General features: G+C 37.0%; 1 protein-coding gene across 3 annotated transcripts in view; it reads right to left on the bottom strand.

Moving 5' to 3' along the window:
* Positions 1–1,691: 1,691 nt before the first annotated feature.
* MBOAT2 (membrane bound O-acyltransferase domain containing 2) overlaps positions 1,692–26,360 on the bottom strand; it is a 166,226-nt gene continuing 141,557 nt past the window's right edge. For all 3 annotated transcript variants that reach the window (XM_057431886.1, XM_057431885.1, XM_057431887.1), the window contains 8 exons: positions 19,296–19,350; positions 18,300–18,483; positions 12,167–12,359; positions 9,708–9,811; positions 9,317–9,381; positions 5,156–5,288; positions 3,178–3,329; positions 1,692–2,615 (listed from right to left, as the gene is read on the bottom strand). In XM_057431886.1, the coding sequence (XP_057287869.1) occupies positions 2,393–2,615; positions 3,178–3,329; positions 5,156–5,288; positions 9,317–9,381; positions 9,708–9,811; positions 12,167–12,359; positions 18,300–18,483; positions 19,296–19,350 (1,109 nt within the window). In that variant the 3' untranslated portion in view covers positions 1,692–2,392. The remainder of the gene's footprint in view (positions 2,616–3,177; positions 3,330–5,155; positions 5,289–9,316; positions 9,382–9,707; positions 9,812–12,166; positions 12,360–18,299; positions 18,484–19,295; positions 19,351–26,360) is intronic.

Genomic DNA, 26,360 nt, shown 5'->3' with positions numbered 1-26,360 from the left:
ACTCACACTGAAGTACAAGCCTTCGCTATCATAAACCTGCCTATCTTCTGGGAGCACTTACAACTACGTTTGTATTTCATAATGAAGAATTAGTAAGCCTCCACCACACACATGGGCACACATGCCAAAACAAGAGTATCAGAACATTAATGGGAAATTAATGGCACGTTAGATGATGTACTGGCATTCGAAAGTGCTTGTTTGATACGTAGGCTGCACCAGAAAATGCATTTAAGATCAACAGCAACAAATACTGAAAGAATCAACTCAATTTTATTCACCCCCTCAGAAATGTGCAATTCAGATTTCTCATTTTATGTAAATGTGCCTTCAGGAACAGAAAGGGGGAAAATCTCTTTCCTGATTCTGTATCTAATTAAGGATAATCAAACATAACTTAGTGTGCCCTTACTGATAAGCAACAGGAAAAAAACCCAACCCATAACCCCATGTCAAAGAGGCATGTGAAAACCACGACCCCGTGTAAGGGAAGGTCTACTTGGGTATGGAAAGCAAGGATTTAGGAGTCAGATTATTTCATTTTAGAGATAACACGGCTGTCACTGAAACAACAAACATCCCTACTCATCTGAACAGACTCATCCACTCTCATATTTAGTTCCCCCTTTCTAATTGTGTAGGTTAATTAGTGCTAACCTATACTTACGGAAAAAGTAAGTTATCCTCCTGGAGTTTTAGGCCAAAGGCCAGACAAAGAACTAGCACAACAAAGAACTCTGACCTGACTTCGGATCTGGTTCTTGAGAGAGTAAGCCAGAAGTACTGCGACTCTTTTGCATGGTAATATCCCCAAATTTGAGGACCATCATTGGACTTCTGGTACTAAGAATATTGACCCCACTAGTGCCAGATACTTGATGAAAGCTTTAAGGTTCAAAATATGACAAAATTTTTCTCCTTGTTCATTTGTAGGTTATTAATCAACAAGCTGAATTATCTGGTAGTATTTTGTGTCAGTTTTAAAGCTAAAAGAAAAAACCCATGTAGATAAACAGTTTGTGTTTACTTAAAAAAATTATATGAAAATACAGAATATAAGGAATTAAAATGTAGCCCTTTAACAGTAGTACTCTAGCAGGGACCACCGTCACAATAAATGGTCTGGAATAGATATAACCACTGAATTATTCCCTTGACACACTGTCATAATTCAGTAAATCAGCTATTCTAAAGGATTTCTTTCTTTTATAACATCACTGACAAATGAGATGTGAACTTTGCATCTAAAATTCTAATTTGAAGAAACAGCTTTTCCTCAAATTCATATACTTCTTTGGATAAAGGGCAATCAATTATCAAGCACACAGAAACTGGTTATTATAGCAATTTCATGTTTGACCATGTTTGCACTAGGGCTCAAGGTAATTTCACTGCGTTATACAGAAAGCATCAAATAACTGTTGTATGCCTGAAGACTGAAAATAAGTATTTAAAATCATGTTTTGTAAAACACTTCTATGCTAGAACAAGTATTTCTGGTATTTAAGAGTAAAAACACACTTCCATTGAAATCCTGGTGCTTGCACGTTGGGTTCTGTGTCCTACATCTGCCTTCTCTAGCAGCAAAGCCCATCTGGCAGTGTTTTATTGGGTTTAGGTGCTTCAAAGTAAAAGAAACCTAAATTAGGGCCATGAAGCCCTAGAAAAGGTCAACCTTTAGGTGTTTTATATTTCGTTAATCGATTCAGAAGGGCTATGTGTAATTATACTCTTTATCAAAGAAACCTAACTATAATTTGGCATCAGTAAAGTTTACAGTTCTGTAATGTACTGTAATAGTTTGAGATACTTTAAGAAAACCCTCCAAATACTGAGATGCTTATTGCAATTCCCTTTTGAAGATCAAAAGCCTTCTAATGACTTTGCATTTCCTATTTTTATCTTCTTTATAGCATATAGTATTATATATTTGAAATATGCTTTTTACATAAAACCAAACTTGAAAATACCCACTTAGAAACAATATTTCAGTAAATAGAGGGTTTAAGGCAAGTCATTCATTTGGAAAAAATCCATTTCCATTTGTTAATCCTAGATTGACACAATTTTATTCCACCCCATCAGTGCCTTGGGATACAACGTACATTCAGCAAAGGGCACACATATGACCCTATGGACATACGTTGCAAGTCCTGAGTGCCCATTGAAATAATGGTAATATCTTCATATAAGGCGTGACCCACAGGGACATGGCATGGGAGGGGTTAATTTGTTTTGTTTCCAGTCTTGCTATTGTATGTGATTTTCCTAGGTAGGTAATGCATTCTTTTCTTACTAAACATCTTTGCAAACAAATACAAACCCCTTTAAAAGGTGCTAAAAATGGGTTTCTGAAAACATATAAAATATATTCATCATAGTATTTCCTCAATCACTGTTTCAATGCTTGATATCTGCAGGTTATTTCTTGCTTTTGACTGAAACTATTATTTGTTGTGGAATAACTGTTCTTTTGCAAAAGATTTTCTTCTTCTAGTTTTTTGGACCATATGGGCTGGACGCTTTCATGCCTTTTACTTCCTTTTTGAGTTCTTTTCAGTGGAAATACCAACAACACCAGGATGCTGGCAATATGAAGACAGAAATAGCAGGAGCTAAAACACAAACAAAAATAACAATTCAGTAAAACCTGAACTGCTCTCACAGGATGTTTAAGGAATACACTGTCAAAACCTACTTGCATTATTTGCATGTAAAACAGGAAGACATTAATATTTCCTTTAAAAAAAGTAATAAAGGGGAAATCGGAAATTAAGTCTTCCCTCGTAGTACTTGGTGCTGTAGCAGAGATTTGAAGTGAATACAAGTCTGCTTTCAACTTTTTTTTTTTTTACAAGTTACTTTTGGGAAGTCATTATCTCGTATTGCTCTAAAACTATTCCAGCGCACACAATAATCCCAGGGGTACTCTCTGGTTTTCTTCTTGCCTGTTGTTTCCCCTCCCCACTCCCACCCAGCCCCAGGAAACGGAAGTCCATTATAACAGGAAAACGAGAGTGCCTTCTGCTTTCTTAGTACACAAACTATGTTTGACCACTAGAACAGAAATACAGCTTGCTCAGCTAACAGATCAATCATATTTATCACTAAAAAAGCTTCCGAAATCTGATGCCATAGAAAATACAAAGAAAAAGGAAACAGGTAGAATGTGCTTACCTGTAAAAGGTGATAGAAGGTTTTACAGAGAGCAGTACAAACGGCACAACTGTGTAACTTATTGCTACTTGAGTTGCCATCCACGTTAAAATATCATAACATAGTTTAACAGCAGGAGAGTCAACAAAATAATGTCTGATATTGTTTCTTATCTGAAAAAGCAGATAATAGTAAATTAGCTTAGTAATAACTTGGAGAGCTATATTACTGTACAGAGTTTGCTGCACTTCTACAAAATTCATAGAATGAATTTAAATGCTACAGCTTGGTCAGTCATCTCTGAACTCCCCAAAATGCCCATCAACTTTAACAGGAGCCAGTTCAGATTCCCTGCCTTTTAGAATACCATGCTGCATCCAGCACAGGAATGTAAGTATTTATGAATTTAAGCAGAATTTAAAGTTAATGCCCCCTAAATCCAATGCTACTTTGGACTGCTTGTCTGAATGTGGCAGACATTGTATCTCATAAAGCCATTCTGTAAATAGTGTTGGAGTAAGTGAAAGCCAGAGTGCTTCTGTTGAAAATTTGTATATGATAAGCCTTTTTCACATACTTGTGAATAAGACATATTTTAGGATGAGTACGGTATAAATCAGAATATACAAAATATCAGGTCTAGTGACATTTCAGGAGTCTTGATAACAACCAGTATCAAGGGCACTATTATAAAATCACTCAGTTTTCTATGCTGAGTCTTTTGCTCATAAAATTCTGTGCAAACAGTGGAATACCAAAAGTATTAAAAAGATCCCAAACCCACACAGGTTTGGGTTCAGTTTTATTTAAGTCTGCAATGAAAAAGACACTAGTAGATACTCATCCCTCCTTCCTTCAACTGAACTGTCATCCTTGCTCACTCCTATTTTCTGACACTCTTATTTGAGCTTCTGTGCTGCTTTCACCTTCCAGTCACCTGCATTCTGATGAGTTGCACACCTAAGTATACAGTTTAGCGTCTCCAGTCTTCAGTTTCTTTAAAACTCCTTGTTCAGAAGAACATATCCAAGGCTAGCTCCTGCTGATTTCATTCTTTACATTAAAAACCTTTTTTATCCTTCTTGTCCTTCTTACCTAAATTCACCTGTAGAAGCAATTCTAGCCACATTCCCTTCATCCTGCCATCTCCCCGCAGTTTTCTCCTATTGTCACATGCAATGACACATTGAAATGTGAAGTACCACTTTCCCCTAGCTATTACAGCAACGAAGAACAGCCTGCTTCATTTCTTATTCTCCTAGTTCTTTTAACAGAAAAGTGGTCTGTTATGCTGCTCTGAGCTGATGTGATTTGTTTGTTACTCTTTCCCAATGAGAAACTGATAAACCTGCCTCTGCTCTTAGCAGCTTTCTCAGGCAGAACTGTGAGAGATTTCTTAGAAGTTTTGCTGGTTCCATACAGTTCTGAATAAGGGCTTCAAAAGCTTATTAATATGACTGCACTGCTGGCTGGCCAGTTTTGAATAGTAACTGCATGAGAGATTTTTATCTGCTGGTGGAGGGGAAGCATTCTTTAGTTATCATCTTTACAAGGTACTGGATGCAATTAGGGAGGGAATGGACTTCGTTGACATACAGCATTGGCTCCCAAATTTTAAATTACTTATCAGTGATTTTTTTTCTCCATAATCAGAATTTTTTTTCAAAATGATCTTTGATAATGTGATTCTTTTCAGCGTGGCATAACAACACATGGTCAGTTAATCCAGAGGAAGAGCTTCCACAAAAGATATGATACAAAGACTTATAGGCTGTATACAGTCTTGCTTGTTTCCACTGATCAATCCCTTCCCATAATTAGTCATCGTCACTGCTCCCATAATTAGTCATCGTCACTGCTCTCATATCAAATAAAAGCAAACTCCACTACCAAACAGAGTGTATATCAACTGTAAAGTGTGTTATTGGACTACAGAACATGATCAATTTCCTTTTACAAAACTTACTATTATTTAAGTAGATACTTGGTTGGTACTTACAGCTCGTGCTGCTAGCGTCATTAGTACTCCTGTTAAGAATGTTAAGTAATATCCTGGGTAAACCCCATGCCAAATGGCAGAAAGGATGAAGGTCTGGATCGTTGGGCTGAAGGCAGCGCGCTCGTAGCACACTCTGGGAAGTCAAAGACAATTCAAGACAAATAACATAAGACAAACCACCAACAGTCTTCCCAGTTATCAATTATACATTTGTACTTTTGGTAATTTCTTCTCCAACACAACATTTACAATGCGACTGCAGTTTACCTTTATATACCAATGTTGCCACTATATTACGACTTAGAGAAAATACTTAAAGCTATTCGTAGCTCCCAATTTAACCCCTCAGTGCTAACCTATTCCCAGTGCCATCACATACAGTACTTATTTATAATGAAGTGATACATAAGCATCCAAAAACAGGTGACAGTGTTAATAAGGGATCTTGGGCCATCCAAGAACATGTTGGAAAAGCTGCGCTGTAAGGCAGAGAGCACTCCACAAATTTCTGTGATGAGTCAGAGGTATATTTTCATAAAATGAAAGAATTTTATAGGAGAAGGGGAAAATAACAACTACCTTAATTTTGTGTAACAGAGAGGCTACAGTGGGTAATGTATCTGTGTATGGCAATTAGGTGAGCACGACGCTGAAACTGTAATTAGTGACTCTAAGGATGTGAGAATATCAAATAAGGAGAATGCTGAACTCTGCTATTTAAAATTTGAGACTCTGTTATTAGGCAAGGTCCTACAGTACGGAATCCTAGAAGGAAAAGCAGAAAAAGGAATCCAACACAGGTAGCTCCTAGAAGACATTAAATGACACAATGACAAACCATCATGATGTGGAAGAATGATAGGAAACATGGTAAGGTCCTGATATGGATGGCTTCATCAAGATTTCTTTAATTTCTTTAATGATCTGAAAACCAAAAAGCAATAGGAAATATGGAAACAGATACACACTAACATGAAGCAAAAATAAACAGCACAAGCATGCATGAACACAAATCTAAAGCTAACGCACAAAAATGAGTTTTAACTGAAATGGCCATAGACACAAATATGTAAAAGGTTTTTATAAGCACACAGCAAGTAACAGAGAAAAAGAATGTATGGCTATTATTCAAAGACGACAAGCTAATAGAAGATGATACATAGGGACAGAACATTCACTGCTAATGTAATTACTTCACTACGACTTCCACATACACAAGAGATTGCCAACCCAAAGGATACAGTTAATGTTAAAGAGGAGAAGATAAAAAGCCAGGATCTGAATAGGGCAATATCAAAAGTGTACTTTGCTGATTTAGTATATTCCAGTCAAGTACTCTGATAAGTTTTATTCTATAAGGTCTTCAGTGCAGGGTACCAGCTCAACCCTCCTCTCCCTGTCAAGGGGCTTCACGAACAATGGTCATTAAGACGAGAACATGGGGTTAAGCAAGGTGCAGGTGCATACATATGTAATAGACAAAGCTATCTGAGGACATTTGCCCAAAACAGACCAACTCAGACATGAAAGTAACATGAGCCAGACTAAACAGTAACCAGGGAATTTGAAAGAGACTTTTGACACAAAGAATCCCTCGGCCTAGAAAGTACAAAAGCATTAGGAAAATTTGTAACAAGTCAGGGAGACACCGGGGAGCAAAACACTAGTCATGAAAACTTGGTCTGACACTGATAGCAGTTGCCCCACCACCATCATGACCTCTGTCTTGGTCAATGCAGAGCATCCTCCCTGGTAGATACCAAGTGGACTAGATCCAGCCAGGGGCCCATCACTGCAGTTTGCAGTACACAGAGAGCAATGTCTCATCCCTATCAGCTGTGTACATGTGAATTTGTGGTATGCTTGTCTAATAGGCACATGAATCCAACGTTCAAATGGAGCTGGAGAACTTGCATCTTGCACAGGCAGTGCACACAAGCAGGGGCCCACAATTCCAGAAGGAGGGATGGTTTTGTATCTCGTATGTCCTTGGAATTGGAGGCGCAGTTTGCATATACTTGTGTGTGTACAAGTGCACTTTTTAAACTCCTTGGGATTAGTTACAGAGGAGTGTTAAGAAATGTTTATTGAACCAGAACACTGAACACATACATTGTTATGTGTTGTAGTACTGGTATTAACTCTGCATGTATATTTCACTGACTGGTGGTTAATTGTCTCATTAAAAACATTGATAAATGGCTTCAACCTTTTTTTATTTAACTACTTTATGCAAATTGTCCCCTACAAAGAATTCAGGAGTTTAACTAGCTAAATTCAGATAAGATATACTCTAGGCTTCAATTTCAAAGACTAAAAAGTAAGCCTAAACATCTCCATGAATTAGTAACAAGTAGCACTGAAATGCTTCACTTGACATTCCTAAAAGCAAACCAAGGAAACAATGGTCATCACAACAGGCTGAGAAAATCTATTCAAATACAGGTGACTCAGGTGAACATATCCATAATTTGCTCCAGAAGTGGAAAGAGCATCAACTGTTCAGGAAGGTACTGCCTTTGGTCTGGTTCTATTCTGTTATTACTAGCTTGGGTAGACTGATTAGTATATGTTTCCAGTTCATCTTCCCTTCCTTTTTTGGGGTGGAAGGTAGTTTGGACAAGACTGATATTGTTTTCTTAGCAGACAGAGCACTAGAATCCAAAATTATCTTGATAAAGTCCAAAGTATAGACCATCTAACAAGAAAACTAGAAGATATAAACGAGTACCCATTCCTAAAGAATGTAGCCAAATATGAATCAACAGCATGAAACATTAAGTATCAGCTCAACAGTACGCTGCTGCTGCAAAAAAAGATATAATACTGTAATGTATTAGAGTATTATCTAAAGACAATACAGGTAATGAATCCACTTAGATCATTCAACTCTGCCAGTAACAAGCCAGGGAAAGACCTCAGAAGTTGTAGCAGAAGTATTACATCCACTGTAAGAAGACAGGAAGTTTGGAAGATGCCAGAAGAGAGCAACAGAAACCACAAAGGTTTTGCAAATATGACCAAAGACAAATGGAATTAGGCATTTTCTTTAGACAAAAAGAATGAACTCCTTCAGCACTGAAGTTTCATTTAGAATCATTTCATTTAGGAGATTCAAAAGTTTTTTGAAACACAACCTTTTCCTATTGAGTTTTAACACTGATAAACTTCTGTTCTCTAGCTAAAATAAAATGCATTTTAAAATACCTAATAGCTTACTTGATTTATTAAATGATCCATTTCAATACCTGAAAGCATGCAGCTCTTCCTTGCTGGCTGTCCCAGCAACAGATTCTATTGCCTATTGAGTCAAATAGAATAATCACATAAAATTCAGCTTCTGTTTTCACTTGGATTAGAAAAATATTTAGGAAAGAAATTACGGAAGAAAACGGAACACGGGATACACTAGAATGTTTCTTCCACCAGATTTCTTTCTGTTGCCAGTCATCCTAGAGAAAACATAAAGTCTTCCGAGTGATCTCAAGACAGAGGTCTTAGTTAAACTTGTGCCTATTGATAAAAGATCAACTGAACAGAGACTTGGAGAAGGGAAACCACACCTGTGTGCTATTCAAGAACACTTTTTTGCTTTTTATTTACCACAAAGTAGTAGTAAAAAGCAGAATGATGTAGTTCACTGGTACTCACTGTATCTGTTTCCCAGACAAGGAAAAAAGTGCCTCTGAGGGATATTAATTTGCAGTTTTTGTTGACAGCACATTGTAGGGTTTAATATTTGCTATGCACTCACTATGGAAGGTTGTCTCACAGAATGTATGGAAGTTCCTATATCACTGTGTGGCTAAAATATTGCCGCTTCCAGAGGCTAAAAATGTACATTTTGCCTGCTGCTTGCAGCGACATGCACTGCTTTCAATGCTAAGAGACAGCAAAACAGGAGTTGTCTCCACAGATTAGTTGTTTCAGATTCCCTTTGGCTAGTGAAGAAAAACAGTTTTATCACAGCCTGATAGAAACTTACTCTAAAAGAGAAGCCCTAAATTCAGAAGCTTTAATTCAAGTATTACAGGAAGAATGTCCCATGCAGTTGCTAAACAACCGATGTTTTGTAAAGTTTAGCTTTAAATGTTATATTATCTTCAAAGAAATATTTATCTAAGAAACTGCAGTGAAGAAAAGCTTTCTTTTAACAAATACCTTTTAAGCCAAAGAGCTGTTTGGATGTTCCAGTTATCAAGAAACATCTTGAAACTTGTGGAAAACTGTAAAATAAAAACAAATTATTTCTGTGATTGTAAAGTTACAAATATTCTGATGTATAAATTATAAAAAAATCCCGAATCCGATGAGTTGAATAAAGTACTCACTCAACTACTCAAAACCACAAAGTATTTTGGAAGTCAACTGACAAGCAGCATACATTCAAAACAGACTATTTTTGATCCTTTCCTAAGGGTGTGAACACGTCATTTCTGACTTAGAACATACTCACTTACCCTGAGGAACAAAACGCGTAGGAAAAGTTACTGAAATTACAAGGAACTACCTACACGGGCACATATTTCATGTGAAAGAGCCAGAAACAAACCTCTATTTGCTGGATTCTCAGATTTGATATTAGATCCCAGCGTGTCACTCCATTTTTATCATAGCCTCTAAAACCAAACCCTGCTGCATTATTAATTGCATCTGCTGCAATGAAACAAAAAGAAACAGATTAATTATAAACTGCCTGTGGTACAAATCATGCATCCTACATGTAGTTTCTTCAAAATATGTATCACATTTTAAAGGCTATTTTTTTTAAAAACTGAGACCACTGTATCAGAAAATAATCCAAGGAACACACTGGCTTTCAATTAAAAAAATTAAGAATGGAAGGTAGCCCTATGCACTTCATAGCGCAGATGTCCCTTCTCTCTCATACCACTTACTTAGACTTACTTGATCAGCTACACAGAAAAAATGACATGCATCAAGACGATGAAACACTGTCTGTTGTAACGATTTGAGACAGCAGATCAACACTCAGATGTGTGTCCTTGGTCATCACTACACAGCCACATTCTGTTAGCTCAGAAATTATGAAAAGCACTGCAATTCGATTGTCACACCTTTTAAATTACAACCAGCAAGGAAAGAGAAATCACTCAGTTTGTATTACCATATTAAAAGAACTTACTTTATACAATAGTGACTTGTAAGAAATTTGGGGGGTTATTTTCCATTTTCCTTTCTTCTCAACAACTCTCCCAAGGTATTAATCCAGTGTATTCGGAAAGTGAAAGAAACAATTGACTCAAACAGTCAGACAGTTCCTTTCCTGAAGTTCCGTTTCTCCAGTTACCTACTAGTCTGGAGGAGGTCTTTGTGACATTTGATATATTAGAGGGTAATTTATAATATTGTTATTTCCTCATCAAAAACAATTTTAAAACCCACCTTTGAAAGCAACAAAACTTGCTGCTATGCATCTGGTATCACTGATGTTGACTCAAATACTAAACAATAGGTTTTATGCTCAATTAGAAACAGCTGAACACATGAACTTCACAATCTCTTGCTAGCTAGAGCCAAGACTACAACTAGAGTAAGTACTCATTTCATTAACCAGCATTTTAGTAAGTATTCATTTTAAGTAATTAGTTTCATTAACAGATTTTTTTCTTCAGTGTAAAGAACAGTAATGTGCAACTCCAAAGCATAACATCCAGCAGAACTGTTATGGCCCCTCACATTCTACTCATACCATTAGAAGTTTAGATGAGGTGAAGTGGAAGGAAGAAGGAAAAAAAAAAGCGCTGTTTAGCAAACTAACAGTACAGAGTTGATATAATTTATTTTTTTAAATATTTTACAAAAGGAATGCTAGCTCTACACTGCTAGTAAGTGCATAAGGAGAAATTCATCTGAAGTGTTATAGGGGAAAAAAAACCAAAGATTATTCATTTTTCAGATGACTCCTACACTTTACAGATGATGCTACTGGTGCATAAGAGCCCAATATGCAAAATTATTTCATTCCACAACAAGCCCCAGAACTACTATATCCAGACAAGCTGAAAGCACTTCATTCATCGACCAGGAATGAAACCAGCAGCTGTAAATGAGTCATGCTGCTCTGCTACACTAAAGCTTGCTTTATTGTATTGTTTCCCACAGATTCTCTCTCAAAAGAGTTATGAAACAAATATGTAAAACTGGAGAGGAGGAGGAAGCTGATGAAATCTGGTTTGTGAGCCACTTTTAAGATGTCAGTTTATAAAAATACAGTATTTTGCTGTTGTATGTGTTGAGGTTTTATTTTTCAAGTAACATGATCTGAAAATCAAAACATTCTTTAAACTGTATCATCTATTCAGTCTTAAATCAGTGACTATGGGTGTTATCCTGTCGGTCATTCGATCTTTTAATGAACAATGACTAAAACTGAAATATCAACCATCAAATTCAGAAAATACTACCAGAAATGCCATCTACTATTAACAACACTGTAATACATCTGAATTTCAATATATTCTGTTTTCCTTCATGCCTGAGAAACATCAAGCAAATTACTGATAACCACAGAAAAAGGCTTAGAATAACCTTTCAGATAAGCCAAAATGAAGGTATAAAAACCCAAACCGAAATGAACCAAACCAGGGCCTGTACCTCAGAACAGACTGACAACCTTTTTAAAAATCAAACAAAAAAATCATTGCTCATTATAAAATTATTAATCTTCAAAAAAAAAACAACAACAAAAAAACCAAACCAAAAACCACCAAAACCAACCACCCTTATGTTTCACTCGGATTTCTTCAGGAGACCATGATCCCATTTGCAACACTGTCACAACACTGTGCTTAGATTTATGGCAAGTTTTGTTTCTCACAAAGAGACACCATTCAATATACTTTGACAATACTTCATAGTATTTATAGGTACTCACGTCCTCCTAAGGCCTCAAGAGGGCACTGTCACTTTTTAATACACACTTAGTGTGCAGCATCTCAAATGAAACTCAATACATACACTTTATTTTTTTAATATATACACACTTACCTAAAGTCCATGCAAAATAATACTTGGGTCTGGCAGCCATAAGAGACACGTACAGGTAGAAAAACCTTACAGGCCATGAAGCTGTAGCTCTGAAGTTGTCATCAATGTTGTATTCCACAGGCAAAGTTTCTGTAATTGTCATGTGGAAGAGTAAGGACAGTCCACAGATTAAGAGCTTCTGTGCCACAGCTATCTGAAAAGTTTAAGATGTGAGAGTCTGTAAGCTTCCTTTTTGTTAATCTTCCAGAAACAAAGGCAGATTATAATCCTCCTTCCCTAAACAGATGTATATACATGTTTGTTTTTCAGCAATGTACACTACCAACTTTAAAATAGTTGATAATATTTTATAGAGGCTCAAGGAGTAGTTATCTGGAGTCAGGAGCGCTACTTATGGTAAACAACACAGCAAATCCAACCTCACTGCAGTGAGCCTCTATAAACCCTGTCAATACTAGGAACACTCTTTGCAACTCCAGTTTTTGGGTTTTTTTTTCATTGCCAAATTGCTAAAGCAAGTAAGTTTTTAAGACATCACAACACAAACTACATAATCTAGGACAAGAGGAGTACAATTATTGCAGAGACACCCAAAACAATGGCAAAGCTACAGTTCATTTTTGGTAGTCTTTGGCATAATGCAGTGTTCAGTTCCTGCCAAACCCAGTGTATCAATCATCTCTATTAGATTATTACAATATATGAATTCTAAACCAACTAAAACACTGAAAGAGTTTATGACTTTTCAGCCAAAACACCTCAGTTCTATACAGACCTGTTTTCCCAACTAGAGTGTTTAAGCTATAAGGAGTCAAATAATATGCTTGCAGACATGTAAAAAATACATTGTTTAGGCAGGACCCAGACTCAGATTTTCTCAAAATACCATTTTACTATAACCACCACACTAAAGAATATAGTCTTTAGGAAAACATTTGTAAGGTTCTATTATAATAACGCTGAGAGCAATAATGCACGGCATTGACTGCTTTTGATCACTAGTCTGATCAACATCCCAAGGGCAGATACCATGTTTCGTGCAAGCCCCTAAAGTAGCACACTAACCGAGCAGCTAGAAAAGAGCAGCTTGAGAGCTAGTTCATTTAAATGTCATTTTCAAGTTTTGACTGTAAGTGGTATCAATATTTAAACATTACAGTTTTCATTTACATTTCAATTTTACACACACTGAACTTGTCAAGAAAACAATCTATTTGTCTTTGAAGCATCAGAACAAAAAGATAAGAATCCTTTTTCTGTCCCTCCTGCTTCCAGTATACTTGCCCGAACTTTAAAAGGTAACATCCTGCTTCAATTAGAGTTCAGCTTCACATGTTTAATTTCACAAAAACGTGATTTCACGATTCCGTGATACAGAATGGAGCATTAAGTGCCCAACTGAAAACACAGGTTTCTGCAAGACCCAGTCATGAGATGTAAGCAGTGATGCAACCTGGTAAAAAATCAGACTTGGAAAAGCTGTAAAACAGTGAGGGATGCAACTGTGGATATTGCATAGATCTCACGTGCCTCATTCTCAGATGGTATTTCAGAGAGGATCAGAAAACCCAGCTAATTAAACAAACCAGCTGGTTAATTCAAGGGATAAGTGCCTATTGAGAGCTAAAACTGGTGTTTGATTATTTTTTTCCTACTTGCTTTCTAATAAACTTGATTTCACTATTTTACTCTGTTACAAGACCTCAAAGTTAAGGGCACTGACTTTCTGCCCTGGTTTTGGCTGGGATAGAGTTAATTTTCTTCCTAGTAGCTGGTACAGGCCTGTGTTTTGGATTTAGTCTGAGAATAATGCCGATAACACAGTGATGTTTTAGTTGCTGTGAATCTTTAACTTTGGTATGCAATATCTGATACATACAAAAGTTAGATATTTATAAATACTGAAAGGCATCTCCCCAAAGCTATGTAGACAGTTGTAAGAATTTAACTTCAAAGTCTAAGCCATAATTAAAAGTCATGTTTAATTTAGCATGAGAAACAGTATTTATAGGCTGCTAACATTAATACATAACTTAAAACATAACCATAGAAAATAGATGTTTTCTATCTGAAGATCTCTACAAAGTCTCAGAATAAGTTTTGTCAAATTATAGGTAAAGTTTTCTCTGTTTAAAGGCCTGCTTTTGCCACTGCCACTATTTATCAGTTTTTCTGCTGGTAAACAGAAATCACTGATCTGCATATTCAACCCAAAATATGCTTAGTAGCTGTTAGAAGATTTTTACTAAAACTGTGGAGGTGAAAGCCCTTCTTTTACAGGGAAGCATCAGTTTCAACAAAACTCATATTCATAAAAAATAAACTGATGCAGGGTTCTGCCATAAACTGTACGTTTAACAAAATTATCTCAGCAGCTTTTAGTTTGTACTTACAAGAAAAAATACTGAGAAACGAGGTTTTTTTTATTTCATTTGTTTAGTATTTAAATGTTATATTTCTGCAACTTAGCACCAACATTTCAGTGCAGGGACAAGCACTACTTTAATCATAATTATAAATCTCAGCCCCTCAGTCAAGCTGATACCACTTACAGTGATCAGTATCAGGTATATCAGCGTCCTTAGTAAACAGTGATGGAGATCTGCCTCTACAAAGACTGTGAGATGCAGTCCCTGTCTCTCACCTTCAGTACAAGATTTTTTGCCTTTTCCTTCTAGTGAGTCAGATTAGAGAAACAAGTCAGGTGGAAAACCAGAGTTTGAGCTTGGGTTTTAGTTTTTGTTTCATTTCGTGGTTGTTGGTTTTTTTTTTTTTTGTGGCAGGTGTTTTGCTGTCTGGTTTTGTTGTTGTGGGGGTTTTGCTTTTTGTTTTCTTTTGTTGTTGTTTTTTTTAAATGACAACTTTGTTTAAGGCTGGATCAAACTATCTGAATCAGACCGCAGTGCAAAGCATGTTAGCACTGCCAGGATAAGCAAAGGTCCTTACCTTGCATGGACCCTACTTCAAGGACATAGCATATTCAGCAAGAGTTTACACTTTGGTTGGCCTAAATAGTTCATTAAACTGTAGCCTTAGGCTTGTTTGTAGCACTCAAGTTTTTAACACATTTACATACAAATAAAAGCTCCCACCTGACAAAATAATCTATAGTTCAATCACCAATATAAACGCATTAGGTAAAATGTTAATTCACTTAATTAACTAGGGAAGTGATCTAAACTCCTCCGCTGTAAATGGGTAATCACCGGACCACACAAGAGGGTCGGTCAGTTTTTACAAGGATGAAATAACTAATTTAAAAGTTTAAACTTTAAATTTCTTTCAAATTTTCAAGCATTAAAATAACTGTTCCATTAAGGCATTAAAAGACTATCAGCTGTAGGATAACTTTGACCTCAAATGAAGTAGTACATACACCTTATTTTACAACAAGAAAAGTAGAAAGGCCTGGCTTGTTTGGTTTTGATGAACAAAAACTGGGCATAATCTATATTAAAAATACCAACTTATGATCAAGGCTGGGAAAGAAAATTGGTACTTAAGCTACAAGACAGTGCCACGACAAAACCAAATTAGACAGGAATATAATTAGGTTGAAGGCTAGATATCTAGTCAGAGAAAGGAGCTCAGGAACAGCTTTCTAACTGAAGCAATAAATGTGGGAGTCATTGAGCTCAGGGATTTTGTAAATATATTACTGTATAAACATCTATAATTGATTTAAATTATACAGAAAAGTAGAAAAGGATCTTAAAAGATTTTATTTGAATGAACTAGTTCTTGATTGATAAAGAATCAATAAGGAGCTCAATATAATATTGAACTATATTAAAGCATATTATTCTGGGGAGGTTAGCACCTCAGGTAAAAATTATAGGTAACCAAGGAAGAGCTTTATAACCTGTAGGAAGAACCTGCATAATAAGCAAGAAAGCAGATATCTGCTGACAGGAATCTTGTATTTTAAGGGTAGCCATAATAAAAAGAAACTTACAAAGACAGATATTAATTTCTGAGAGTTGACACCACTTTGAGCACCAACAATTGATAGCTTGCAAAAAGGCACAATAGGAGGGATATGAGAAATAAGTTTTAATACGCTGACTTGATTCATTTAACATGCAATGAACACAGCAATAATACTAAACCAAGTTAACATCATGCAGTCAACACACAGTATAGAGGAGGAGGCTGCCATGAACTACTTTGGTTATGTAATTGTATTTAACAAGAAATGAAACTTACTGTAAGTCAGCTGAAGGGCTAATTTTTTTCCATTTACTACTTTAACATTTGCTGATCCCCATTACATTCCGGTTGTTTTTTTTTTGAGTTCCTAACAATTTATTCTTCTTAAAATAACATGAGAATCAAGGAACAAATTTAAAGTATTAATATGAAGTTAATGGTATTTAAATATCCTTCTATAACAACACAAGTAATATTTTAATTGATGCAGCAAATGCAGTAAAATAATATTACCCATATTTCTCCAAAAGCACACAATACTCACTGGTGTTATAAAACACAGACAGATTTCTCTAACACCAGTGGGGAGATGAAATAACTGCACAGACGGCTTCTCTTTACATCAAAGCTAATGCAGCATAAATTGCAAAAAGTTTCAAGCATCTCAAGGGCAATTTATTTTAAGGAAAACCACTTACCTGAAAGAGGAATCCATCATAGGTTTACATTAACTTCTATTGACTTTGTTCAGACTACTAGCAAGATCATGTGGTAAAAAGCTAAGTTGTCCTATCGGGCAACCAGTAGATGCATGTCCAGAAGTACCGATACTGCCAGATTAGTTCCATTTATTTGCAGTAATTTTGCTACATATTTTTCTGCAGAAACAGCATTTTATGTACATAAGACGCGATGCCTCAACTGAGCCAAGCAATGGTTAAAAACAAAAAGATGTGTCTGCAACTTTGCCAAGACAACACGTCAAGGTAGACTGTAGACTATGAGGTGCCAACAGGGAATTCTTCTGTGTCTTTTGCGCTTCCCACCTACTTGCTCCACAGCATTTCTATGAGTTTAGGTGCTCTGTCACCATATGGAGCAGTTTAAAGGGTTATCATCCTCTAGCCACCAGTTTAGATCCATTTGGTCGAAGTTACTACAACTACAAAAGACAGTGAGAATGGAATGTGCAAAGAGTCCTCATCTACATTCAAAGCAGATGACACAATCGATTGGAAGGCGCTCAGTGTTAGTCCAGCTGTGAGGATGGTAACCTCTAGATGGTCAGAATGCTAGTTGGTCATCCGTAAGTTAAGCAGAGAGCAGGAAACTGGTGCTGGAATAATGAAAGCCATTCATCTATCTGAAGATTTCCATGATAATTCTGCTTTTTAAGTGAGGTAATGATTATCTTAGGCAGACACAAATTTAAAAGTCTGATATACTCCTATTTAAGAGAACAGGAAAAGAACAAAAAGGTAGTATTTGGTACCCTAAAATTGAAGGGGTAATAAGGCCATACAACCTCTCCTGTAAGGTACGATCAACTGGACTTTTGTATGTATTTGGCCTCTTTTCCAGCAACAGAACAAAGAGAAAAAAGACATGTACGGATTACTAGCCACAGTGTTCTGGATATTCCATCTTTTACTACACCTTCAGATCAAAATCCATCTTTAACACTTCTCTCTACATGAATGAAAGCAAGAAAAATGAAACTCTTCTATGACTGTTTTTCACTTTGTTACATAGAGTGTTTTCTATTTGCTGCAAGAAGATATTAAAAAGAATTTATGAATGCTCATGGAAATTTACTGGAACTTTTAAGGCTCAGCTTTCAAATGACAAAATGTGCATTTCATCCTTACCAGGACTGTAACGGTACTGTCTGTACTGTTGTTACGGACAGTATATGCTTTGGAAGAAACATGCATGAACTGTTTTAATTTAAAGACAGCTTTTTACCACATAAGCTTGTTAGGAAGCTTCAGTTTAATCTGCTTTCATCCACAAGATCCAGACTGGAAACCATGGAGAAAACCTGCCTTAGAAAAGAGTAAGTATTTATGAGCAGGGAGCTATACTGTTGATGAATGAACTCCAGATACAGCTCAGAAGTTATGCCTGTAAACAAACAATGCAAACCAAGCTTTCCATGCAATGATTACGTAAGCATCAGCACTGCAAGAGTCATACATCTTACATTTGGGGAAGGATCCGTTTGTTCATATTTGGTATCTTCCTTCCCATTTGCTTCAGACTGTTGCAGTTGGTATGATCTGCCTTCAATGAAAGTAATATAGTCTTTGTAAGAGCATAACGGGCCTGCCAGGATACCCATGAAATTACAGTTGTAACTTAAATACTCCAGTAGACTTGGCATGCGTCTGTAATTCAAAGACAAGCAACTCGTGAGATGGAATGTGTAGTTCTACAGAATTTCCACAGCAGGAAAAGTCATACTCCATGTTATTGCTTACTCTGACTGCAGTAAAACCCACATGTAGAAAAGCAGTTTGTGTGTCTCTGGTAATCACAGCTTAAAACATTCTACACATACTATTTTGTTCCAATCTGTACTGAGCATTTTCAGACAGATCTCCTGAACGCTGGTGACTCTCCTCACACAGCAGAGATGTCTGAAGCTGAGCCTGGGGAAGGAGTAGGAAGGGTGTTTCCCTGCGTGTTTGTTCAACTCTAGGCTTCCTTGTTTTCCCTTCAGTAACTGAATTGGTAAACAAAGGTTTGCGTTAACTGGCAATAATTTCAATTAAGGAAAATGCCTCAAGTCAAGCCTGTTTTGCCCAGGACAATATGCTACTCTCAAGTCTCCTGAATGAAGAAAGGGGAAAATGTAAGTTAAATACTAAATACCAGAATTAAACAAGCATGTTCCTTCACCAACTACTTTAAATGTGTACTGAATGTTAACTACTCTCCTGCCTGATACGGCATTAACTTGCATATACTGCATAGAACTTAGTATGTTTTTCTTTACTAAGAATAAAAACTTGGCGATATTTTCCAGAACAGATGTATGAATTAAGCTACAAACGTAAAAAGCATGGATCCATTTTACATGGGTAAACTCTCTATCTTGAATGTAAACTAGCAATTCCACAGAGCATTAAGGCAGCACACAAAACACCAGCTTCTTTCCACCCCAAAACTAGAATCACAGAGATGCCTGAAAGCCTACCTTACAGCCAAGCACCTCTGAGATGGAGTCAAATCTTCATTTTTCCGAAACATTCCTAGGGAAAAGGACAGGGAAAAGGAAAAATAAAGAAAAGCTAAACCCCCACACATGAATTAACAGTTTCTTTACTCACTAGAGCAAGCCGCATGCTGCAATGTAATTTCTTAAGTCCTCAAGCAATTTCAGTGGTACTACATCATGTAAAATTTTTTGCTGGAATTGGAGCAAACAATTCTTACTGTTGACAAAATTATAAACTCTCGTATCCTCAGTTATACCCAACAGCACCTACACCTGAAATCACATGGATTTCAGGAAAGCATTAAGATGGCTTGTAGTAGATGCTGACAAATAATTCCTCTACATTGGTTAAGATTTCAAAGCCTGCAAATTTTAACCCCCCTTATTCCCAGTCATGGAAACTTGACAAGCCCCAAGCCTCTTTCAACACTGCAGTAACCCAGGGACATCTCACTGATGACTGACTCGAGGCACAGTATGAACACAGTCCAAGATAGATTTAAACAATTCAAAAGTTAAGGCAGACCTCAAGAGCACCTTCATGCTGCAGCTAAAGATTGCAAAGAAGGTCCAGTGAGAACATTAAAACATTCTCAAGTCTTTCACCAGCATCAAGGAGAAGCCCTCACCCCTGCTAGCAGAAACAGGCAGGCCAAGTCTAAATTCAGCAGCAAGACTGAATTTACCTTCTTGCCATAGGGACCACTTTCTGAAATGCTGGTGGTTACCTCTGAAAGACGGGCTTCAAAATCTGCACTCCCATTAAAAAAGTGAAAAAATATGACCTTCAGCACTTAAAATTAGTATTAACCACTAACTCAGGGGTAGAGACGAAGCAGAGCTCTTGCCTTCAAACAAGTCCTGGTTAATGCTGCCAGCACTGCTTGCCAAAATGACTGACTGCTTCAGCTCCTTCTGCAGCCCCTCTACTGGTTCAGACATGAGCACACACGTCCATTCCCTGCCATTCACATTTGCAAGTTTCCTTTGCCATCACAAGCAATAAGAAATTTATTTTTATGAGCACAGTTTTCCCAAAGGAAAGTTATGGAATCCCATGTGAATTATCTTCCTCCCTAGCAGTGCCTAAACTCAACAAACAATTTCTAACCAAGTTTGATGAAAGAGCAGAGGTAATACAGATACAAAATCTCAATGTGTTTTATGAAAATAGGTGATTTGACAGAAGATCCTTCTCTAGTCACAGAAAACTTGCCTTCAGCCCCACCCCTTGATGCGAGTAAATCCAGAGGGGAACCCTTATATTTGAGAGAAAAGGACAATTTTAGGACATTAGGAGAATATTAACTGGAGTTAATTTTTTTTTTTTTATTTTTTAGGTATCAAAATCAGTCCTGCTTAAGACAAAAACAGACGGGGAGGGGGGTAGAGGGGAAGCCAAATCTCATTTATTTCTATGACTCATGGAAATACTTGTTAAATAAAAAAAGGTAACACTGTTGTCTTCGTATGACTCCATGAACAGTGACTTATACACACTTACAACTTTAAAACTGCACTTCTAATCTTAAAAAGTAGCTGAGAATATGGACAGGTTAGCAACTTGCCATCTCCTCTCCTGTAATATGACCTGGAAAAATACCTTCCTCAGTCCTGATCCTTCAGAGTGCAAAGTGACCCCTATTCACCTGCATTCAAGGCAAGAAATTAAAGGGCAAAGCGTCACCCCAAACTTCATGCAGGCAGCTTCTCTTCCTCATCATTACATTTCACATCATCTCCTTGTAGGAGCATTCTGAAAGGCCCTTTCACCTTCAAGGCTGCAAGATTACAGTTCTCAGCAGCAGATCTTTGACAAAAAGACACAAAACCTCCTACAGATTAATGCAGATCACATGACATGACTCCTCTAGGGAAGTAGCCTGTACTCAGCCTCCAGTCTCACAGCATATACAATGTAAATTGACCCGAGCAGGAGCATCTTTCACGGTTATACTCCACATGAGTATTCACACCCTTTAGTCAGAAAGTGGATGCAGTCACTAAGTGTGTTCAAGTGAACTTGCACAAAGCCAGACTAACCACTGTATAAAGGTAATTAGACAAATAGAAGAGAGGTGAGGAAGAAAGAAGTGGCATATTTGAACTGGGTTCCAGTTATATACATATGTAATAAGTCACTAAGGCCTAAATAGCCTGGTGAGCAATACAATTGTTGTCTCAAACATACCACAAAGAAGTAAGCCTCCATGAATTTTTCATTTCCCTATCTCACTAAGATCTCCCTCCAGCCAGCAATTTCTTTGAGGTCACTTCAGTGACTCCCTGAATTAGTTTGTTGCAGGCTTCTTTCATTTAAATGTCTTCTCAGCGGCTTGAAGGCCCATTTATCACCTCTGCGCAGCATGCAAGCACAAGGAAACGATTGATCTCTGCCTCTGTCATACTCTCAAAAGCTTTCAGGAAGCTACTGTTAAGATTTTTTAACACATAGGAAATACATATGGAAAAGGTGCTCCTACACTGATGCTTATCTAATGAGAGATGAATTAATATATATCCATTCAATATTTCCCAGGCAGTGTATCTGCCCATGGGAACAGAGGCCTCATTACTCATAGCTCTTCCTTACCTACTTCACACTGGAGATGAAAAAATACCACTTTAACAGTACACCACTGCTAGGGAACTCATGAAGTTTTGTAACCTTTCTCTGGGGATTATGACAATTGTTTTCTCCTGTCCTAAAACAGGACTACTACAATAACTGCAGCTTTTAGTTGCTACCAGCTCACAGTGGGGATTACAGAAAATGGCTTTTATCGAACATCTGTTAGAGAGGTGAAGTCATTTGGTCACTCAGGAACCATAACTTAGTTTTCTCATCTTTAAAGTAGGAGATACTCCTATGCTCTTTCTTTGGTAAAAGAACTTTGTAAATCATTGGTAGCAAAATTTATCCCCAGCTGTCTAGATCATGAAGAAGTTGCATCATTTCATTCCTCCTCAAGAGATCGTATCCCAAAGGTACACACCAATATCCTGCCTTGCAGACTTTATTAAGGCATATTATGACTACTATCATGCTCTCACTACAATAACACAACGTTTACAATCACATTATAGCACCACTCCAGCTTTGCTGTAAATCTGCTTGAATATATCCACCTTTGTATTTGCATGCAACCTGGCTAATCAGTTATTAATATTGTTTAGGTATAAGCCTGCATTACAATGATAATCTTAAACATGGAGATCATATCAGAGGCTCTTTTGTAATTCCAGTCAATTCTGAGGTTGTGAAATGGATCACCAGCTGAGCACAAACGCATGCCATTATTAAATAGTTTAAGACCTGAAGACAGGCAGACAATAATAGTTTTAACTGTTACTAGTACATCAGCAGGAATAGAAGCAAACAGATAAAGATGCCAGTTGAGTAAAAATGCAAAGAAACTACAAAAAGCATGAAAAATAAGAAGTCTTGATATCCAGAGAGCCATGCAAGCAAACACCGGTCCAGAACAACACTTGAAGAGCTCGAAGGGGAGAAATACAATACAATTCTCTAAAACACTAATGTACATGGCACTGCAATCAAAGTTATTTGGTAACAGATACTGAAACAATAATGACTATGCTGTCGCTAACACAAGAGGGAGCACCTAAGAAAAAGAAAATAGATCAAGAGACAAGTGGAGAGAGCATTAGAAGGCACTCCCAGACATAAGAAGAAATCAAGTTCCCAAAAATACAGATCCACACATCATGGCAGTTTCACCGACATAATTAACAGACAAATTAGAGAAAAACATTCTTGGTTAAACAGCTGCAACTTTCTTGTTATAATACCAGCATTTATAAAGTGGAGATGGGTCATGGCCACCTATCAAAAATCCATACGAGTATCTAGTCCTACATACATAATTGCCCACCTCTGTCTCAAGAGTTGTTCAGTTTTTCTCTTGCTCATACCTTCCCAAATACACTTTTTAAAAGATATAATAACAATAATAATAAAGCCTATTCAAAATCAGAAACGTGCATTAACAGTTTATGAGACATTTCCATAAAGATAACAATATTCTTAACTGACCACCTCTCACTACAACAAAGAATCCCCACTTAATCACAGAAGCTGACCAAAACACGGTATGTTCCTTTTTACCCCAGGCTCATGTTGTGACAGTCAGCAATTCAGCCTGGTAATCCTGTTTTGGTTTTGTAGGTATTTATTTAAAATAAATTTGGAATATCACATCTCATGTACCAAAATACATAAGCTGATCAGTGCTTCAGTACATCCACATTTCCAGCCTTTGAGCCAGAGCAGACCAATACTAAAGTTGTCTGCAAGCCTTTAGAGCGATGCAGTGTCTTTCTGCTGAATAAGGGAACTATTTGCCTCTGATAAAAATGAAATAATTGAGTTAACTGAAAATAAAGGAGAAACACTTATATCAACTCAATCAAGAAACATTCTTCAGTACTTCTGACACTATTACATTGCTCAGGAACAGCTAACAATACCACTACCATTAATGTAATAGCAGGTACTGCACATTGGTTGGGACTGCTCATTAGCCGCAAACCAGCAAGAAATTTGTTTTCTAATTTACATAATAATAAAAAAGACCTTAAAAACCTCCCAGGTGCATGGTGTAGCATCCCAACTAATACAGTGCTTGCACATGAGTTCTTCTAACATCACCTTTCTTTTTCCTCTTCTCCTTCCCATTTTCCATTTATTTTATCTGTCCATTGAAATCTCTCTCCTCTCAGGGGGCATACTAGACAGAGGCTATGCTTTCATTATTTTGCAGGGAGAAATAGACCCTAATAGCCTATTTGGAAATCTTACAGCTTTGTAATAGTAGAATAGCAATATGAGGAAAAACAGCATAAAATAATCCAGGCATTGGCCTAATAGCTTGATGTTGGAACAAAGTAAACGAGACCTAAAATACTGGTGAAGGACTTGCCTTTAACCACAGTTCACCAATTATCATTCAAACTAAACTGCAGAGGTAAAAAAAGTCATTTGAGTTGCGTATTCCCTGTACTTTCTCTCCTTTCAGTTCTCACAGTAAACGCAGTGCCTTACTAAATCAGTATCTACTCTGATGCTTATAAAAATGGAGAGCACCAGATACATAGGAGGAAATAATAATTAGGAGGGAAAAAAAACAGCAAGCAGTACTCCAGGAAAAACACATTTTAAAAATTAGCAACTACAGAGCTGAAACACCGGGGCGCAGGGGATGGGAGAAGGAGACACAGGAACAAAGAGTTTATTTCTTTTTGCGGTCGGAAAGCATATGAGCAGCCGCTGGGAACGAAGAAGCAGCTGACAGAACAGAAGGGTGTTATGGTTCTGGTTTCTTACCTGTATCTAGCCACACATATTTATGGAAAAATGCAATGAAAAAAAGCTTTTGAATAATTAAATTTCATGTTTTGTAGAGCAGTACTGAACTTGCCTTCAAAGTTTTATGTATTATTTAGTTTAATTAAATAAATAAGAAAAAGTTTGGAGGAAGCTGTGAGAAGATGTTTTTCCCTTTTAAATATCAAATATCAAGTCTAACATTCCCTAGTCATGCAGGCTGAATTGCTTGGAGATTCAAAAATAAATACATTGCAAACTCCAGAACTTCAATGGGTTATGAATATAAACATCTGAAGAGACTCTTTAAGATTCATTAAGCACTAGAATTAAAAACAAGCTGCCAAAGCGCATAGAGATTAGAGAGGTTAGATTTGGATATGGGCCTTTTCCTGTAAAGATCCATCATCTCGTGCAGAATTGCAGTAAAATGAGTGAGGCTCTGTGGGGATGACTAGGTTGTAAGCAAAAAGAGAAAATGCTACATGAACTCATTGCAAGATGCAGAGTGGCAGTATCTCTCTTCTCCCCTGCTTAACTGCTAGTACGTTAAAATAGCAAAAGCTTCCCTACGTGCCACCATCTCCTAGCTAGAAATTTCTTGTGCAAGTATAATCCTCCAATTTATAGCCCTTCTAACCTGCACCTGTAGACAAGGCCCTTACTTCTAGAGTAACTGCAACGCAACTTTGATTTTCCAAAATATGCTAGTCTTAAATTTTATGGCAATTCAGAATATAGGATCTGAAGCAAAAAAAAGTTCTTCTCCCTTAATTCTGCCATTAGCCGAAAGTGTTGCATAAATAAATCTAAATGACATAAAGTATGAGTACTGCCACAAGCAGTCTCCAAATAATGCAAAAACCTTTCTGCCTTTGAATATATACACGTGTAACGCTGAAGATAACCAACAAGAAATACAAGGCAAATTTTAATATATTGACTGCTCATTTTTGGCAGCATTCATTAAAGTAACAAGAAACTCTAAGAAGGCAAGAATGATCAAGGGCTTCAGTCCCAAATGTCAGAGTACACCAAAGACGTACTCCAAACTTACTCATGTAAACCTGTGATCCATGCAACCTTCTGAAGTCAGCATTACACAGCAAGCTTAAAATGATCTATGCAACTTGCATAGAATTTTCCTGCTTAAACTCCCTTGTCCACACTAAGTGCACAGGGATGTAACAGTTCTAGCGATAGTTATTTATTTATGGGATTCCGTACTGGTGTTCAACTTGGAATTAGCTAGACAGACTCTTTACTATGCAGCATGAGTGAACAGTCTTCATCATTACATCCAGTTCTCTTCAGGACTTTCAAATCTAACACTAAAACCAGCTGAACACAACAAACAGGCTGCCAGAAAAAGATCGAGTTCAGATGTCTCTTTACCACAAAGCCACCCTAACTACAACCAGAGTTTTGAAGCCTACCAAGATCTTCCAAGATCACAAACACCTTTCTTTCAGCTCTTTACTTTCATTACCTCTCCTTGGACATGCATAAAAAACAAGGCGAGCAGAAAATAAAGTAATTTGTAATTAATATAGCCAAGCTGATATGACTACAGGCTCAGAGTACCATTAATCACTTTTACTGATATTCAACATTTTCTCCTCGCCCATCAGTATATGTCAAAGTATTTTCCAGGGCAAGCATGGACCTTCATACAGTGAACAAAACCCCACTGACAG

This window comes from Pezoporus wallicus, unplaced genomic scaffold (genome assembly GCF_028554395.1).
Source record: "Pezoporus wallicus isolate ANWC-B61680 ecotype Strahan unplaced genomic scaffold, APGP_CSIRO_Pwel_v1 contig_161, whole genome shotgun sequence".
Classification (NCBI taxonomy): Eukaryota; Metazoa; Chordata; class Aves; order Psittaciformes; family Psittacidae; genus Pezoporus; species Pezoporus wallicus.
Note: the sequence above shows the minus strand (reverse complement) of the source record. Positions and strands in the feature narration are given on the sequence as shown.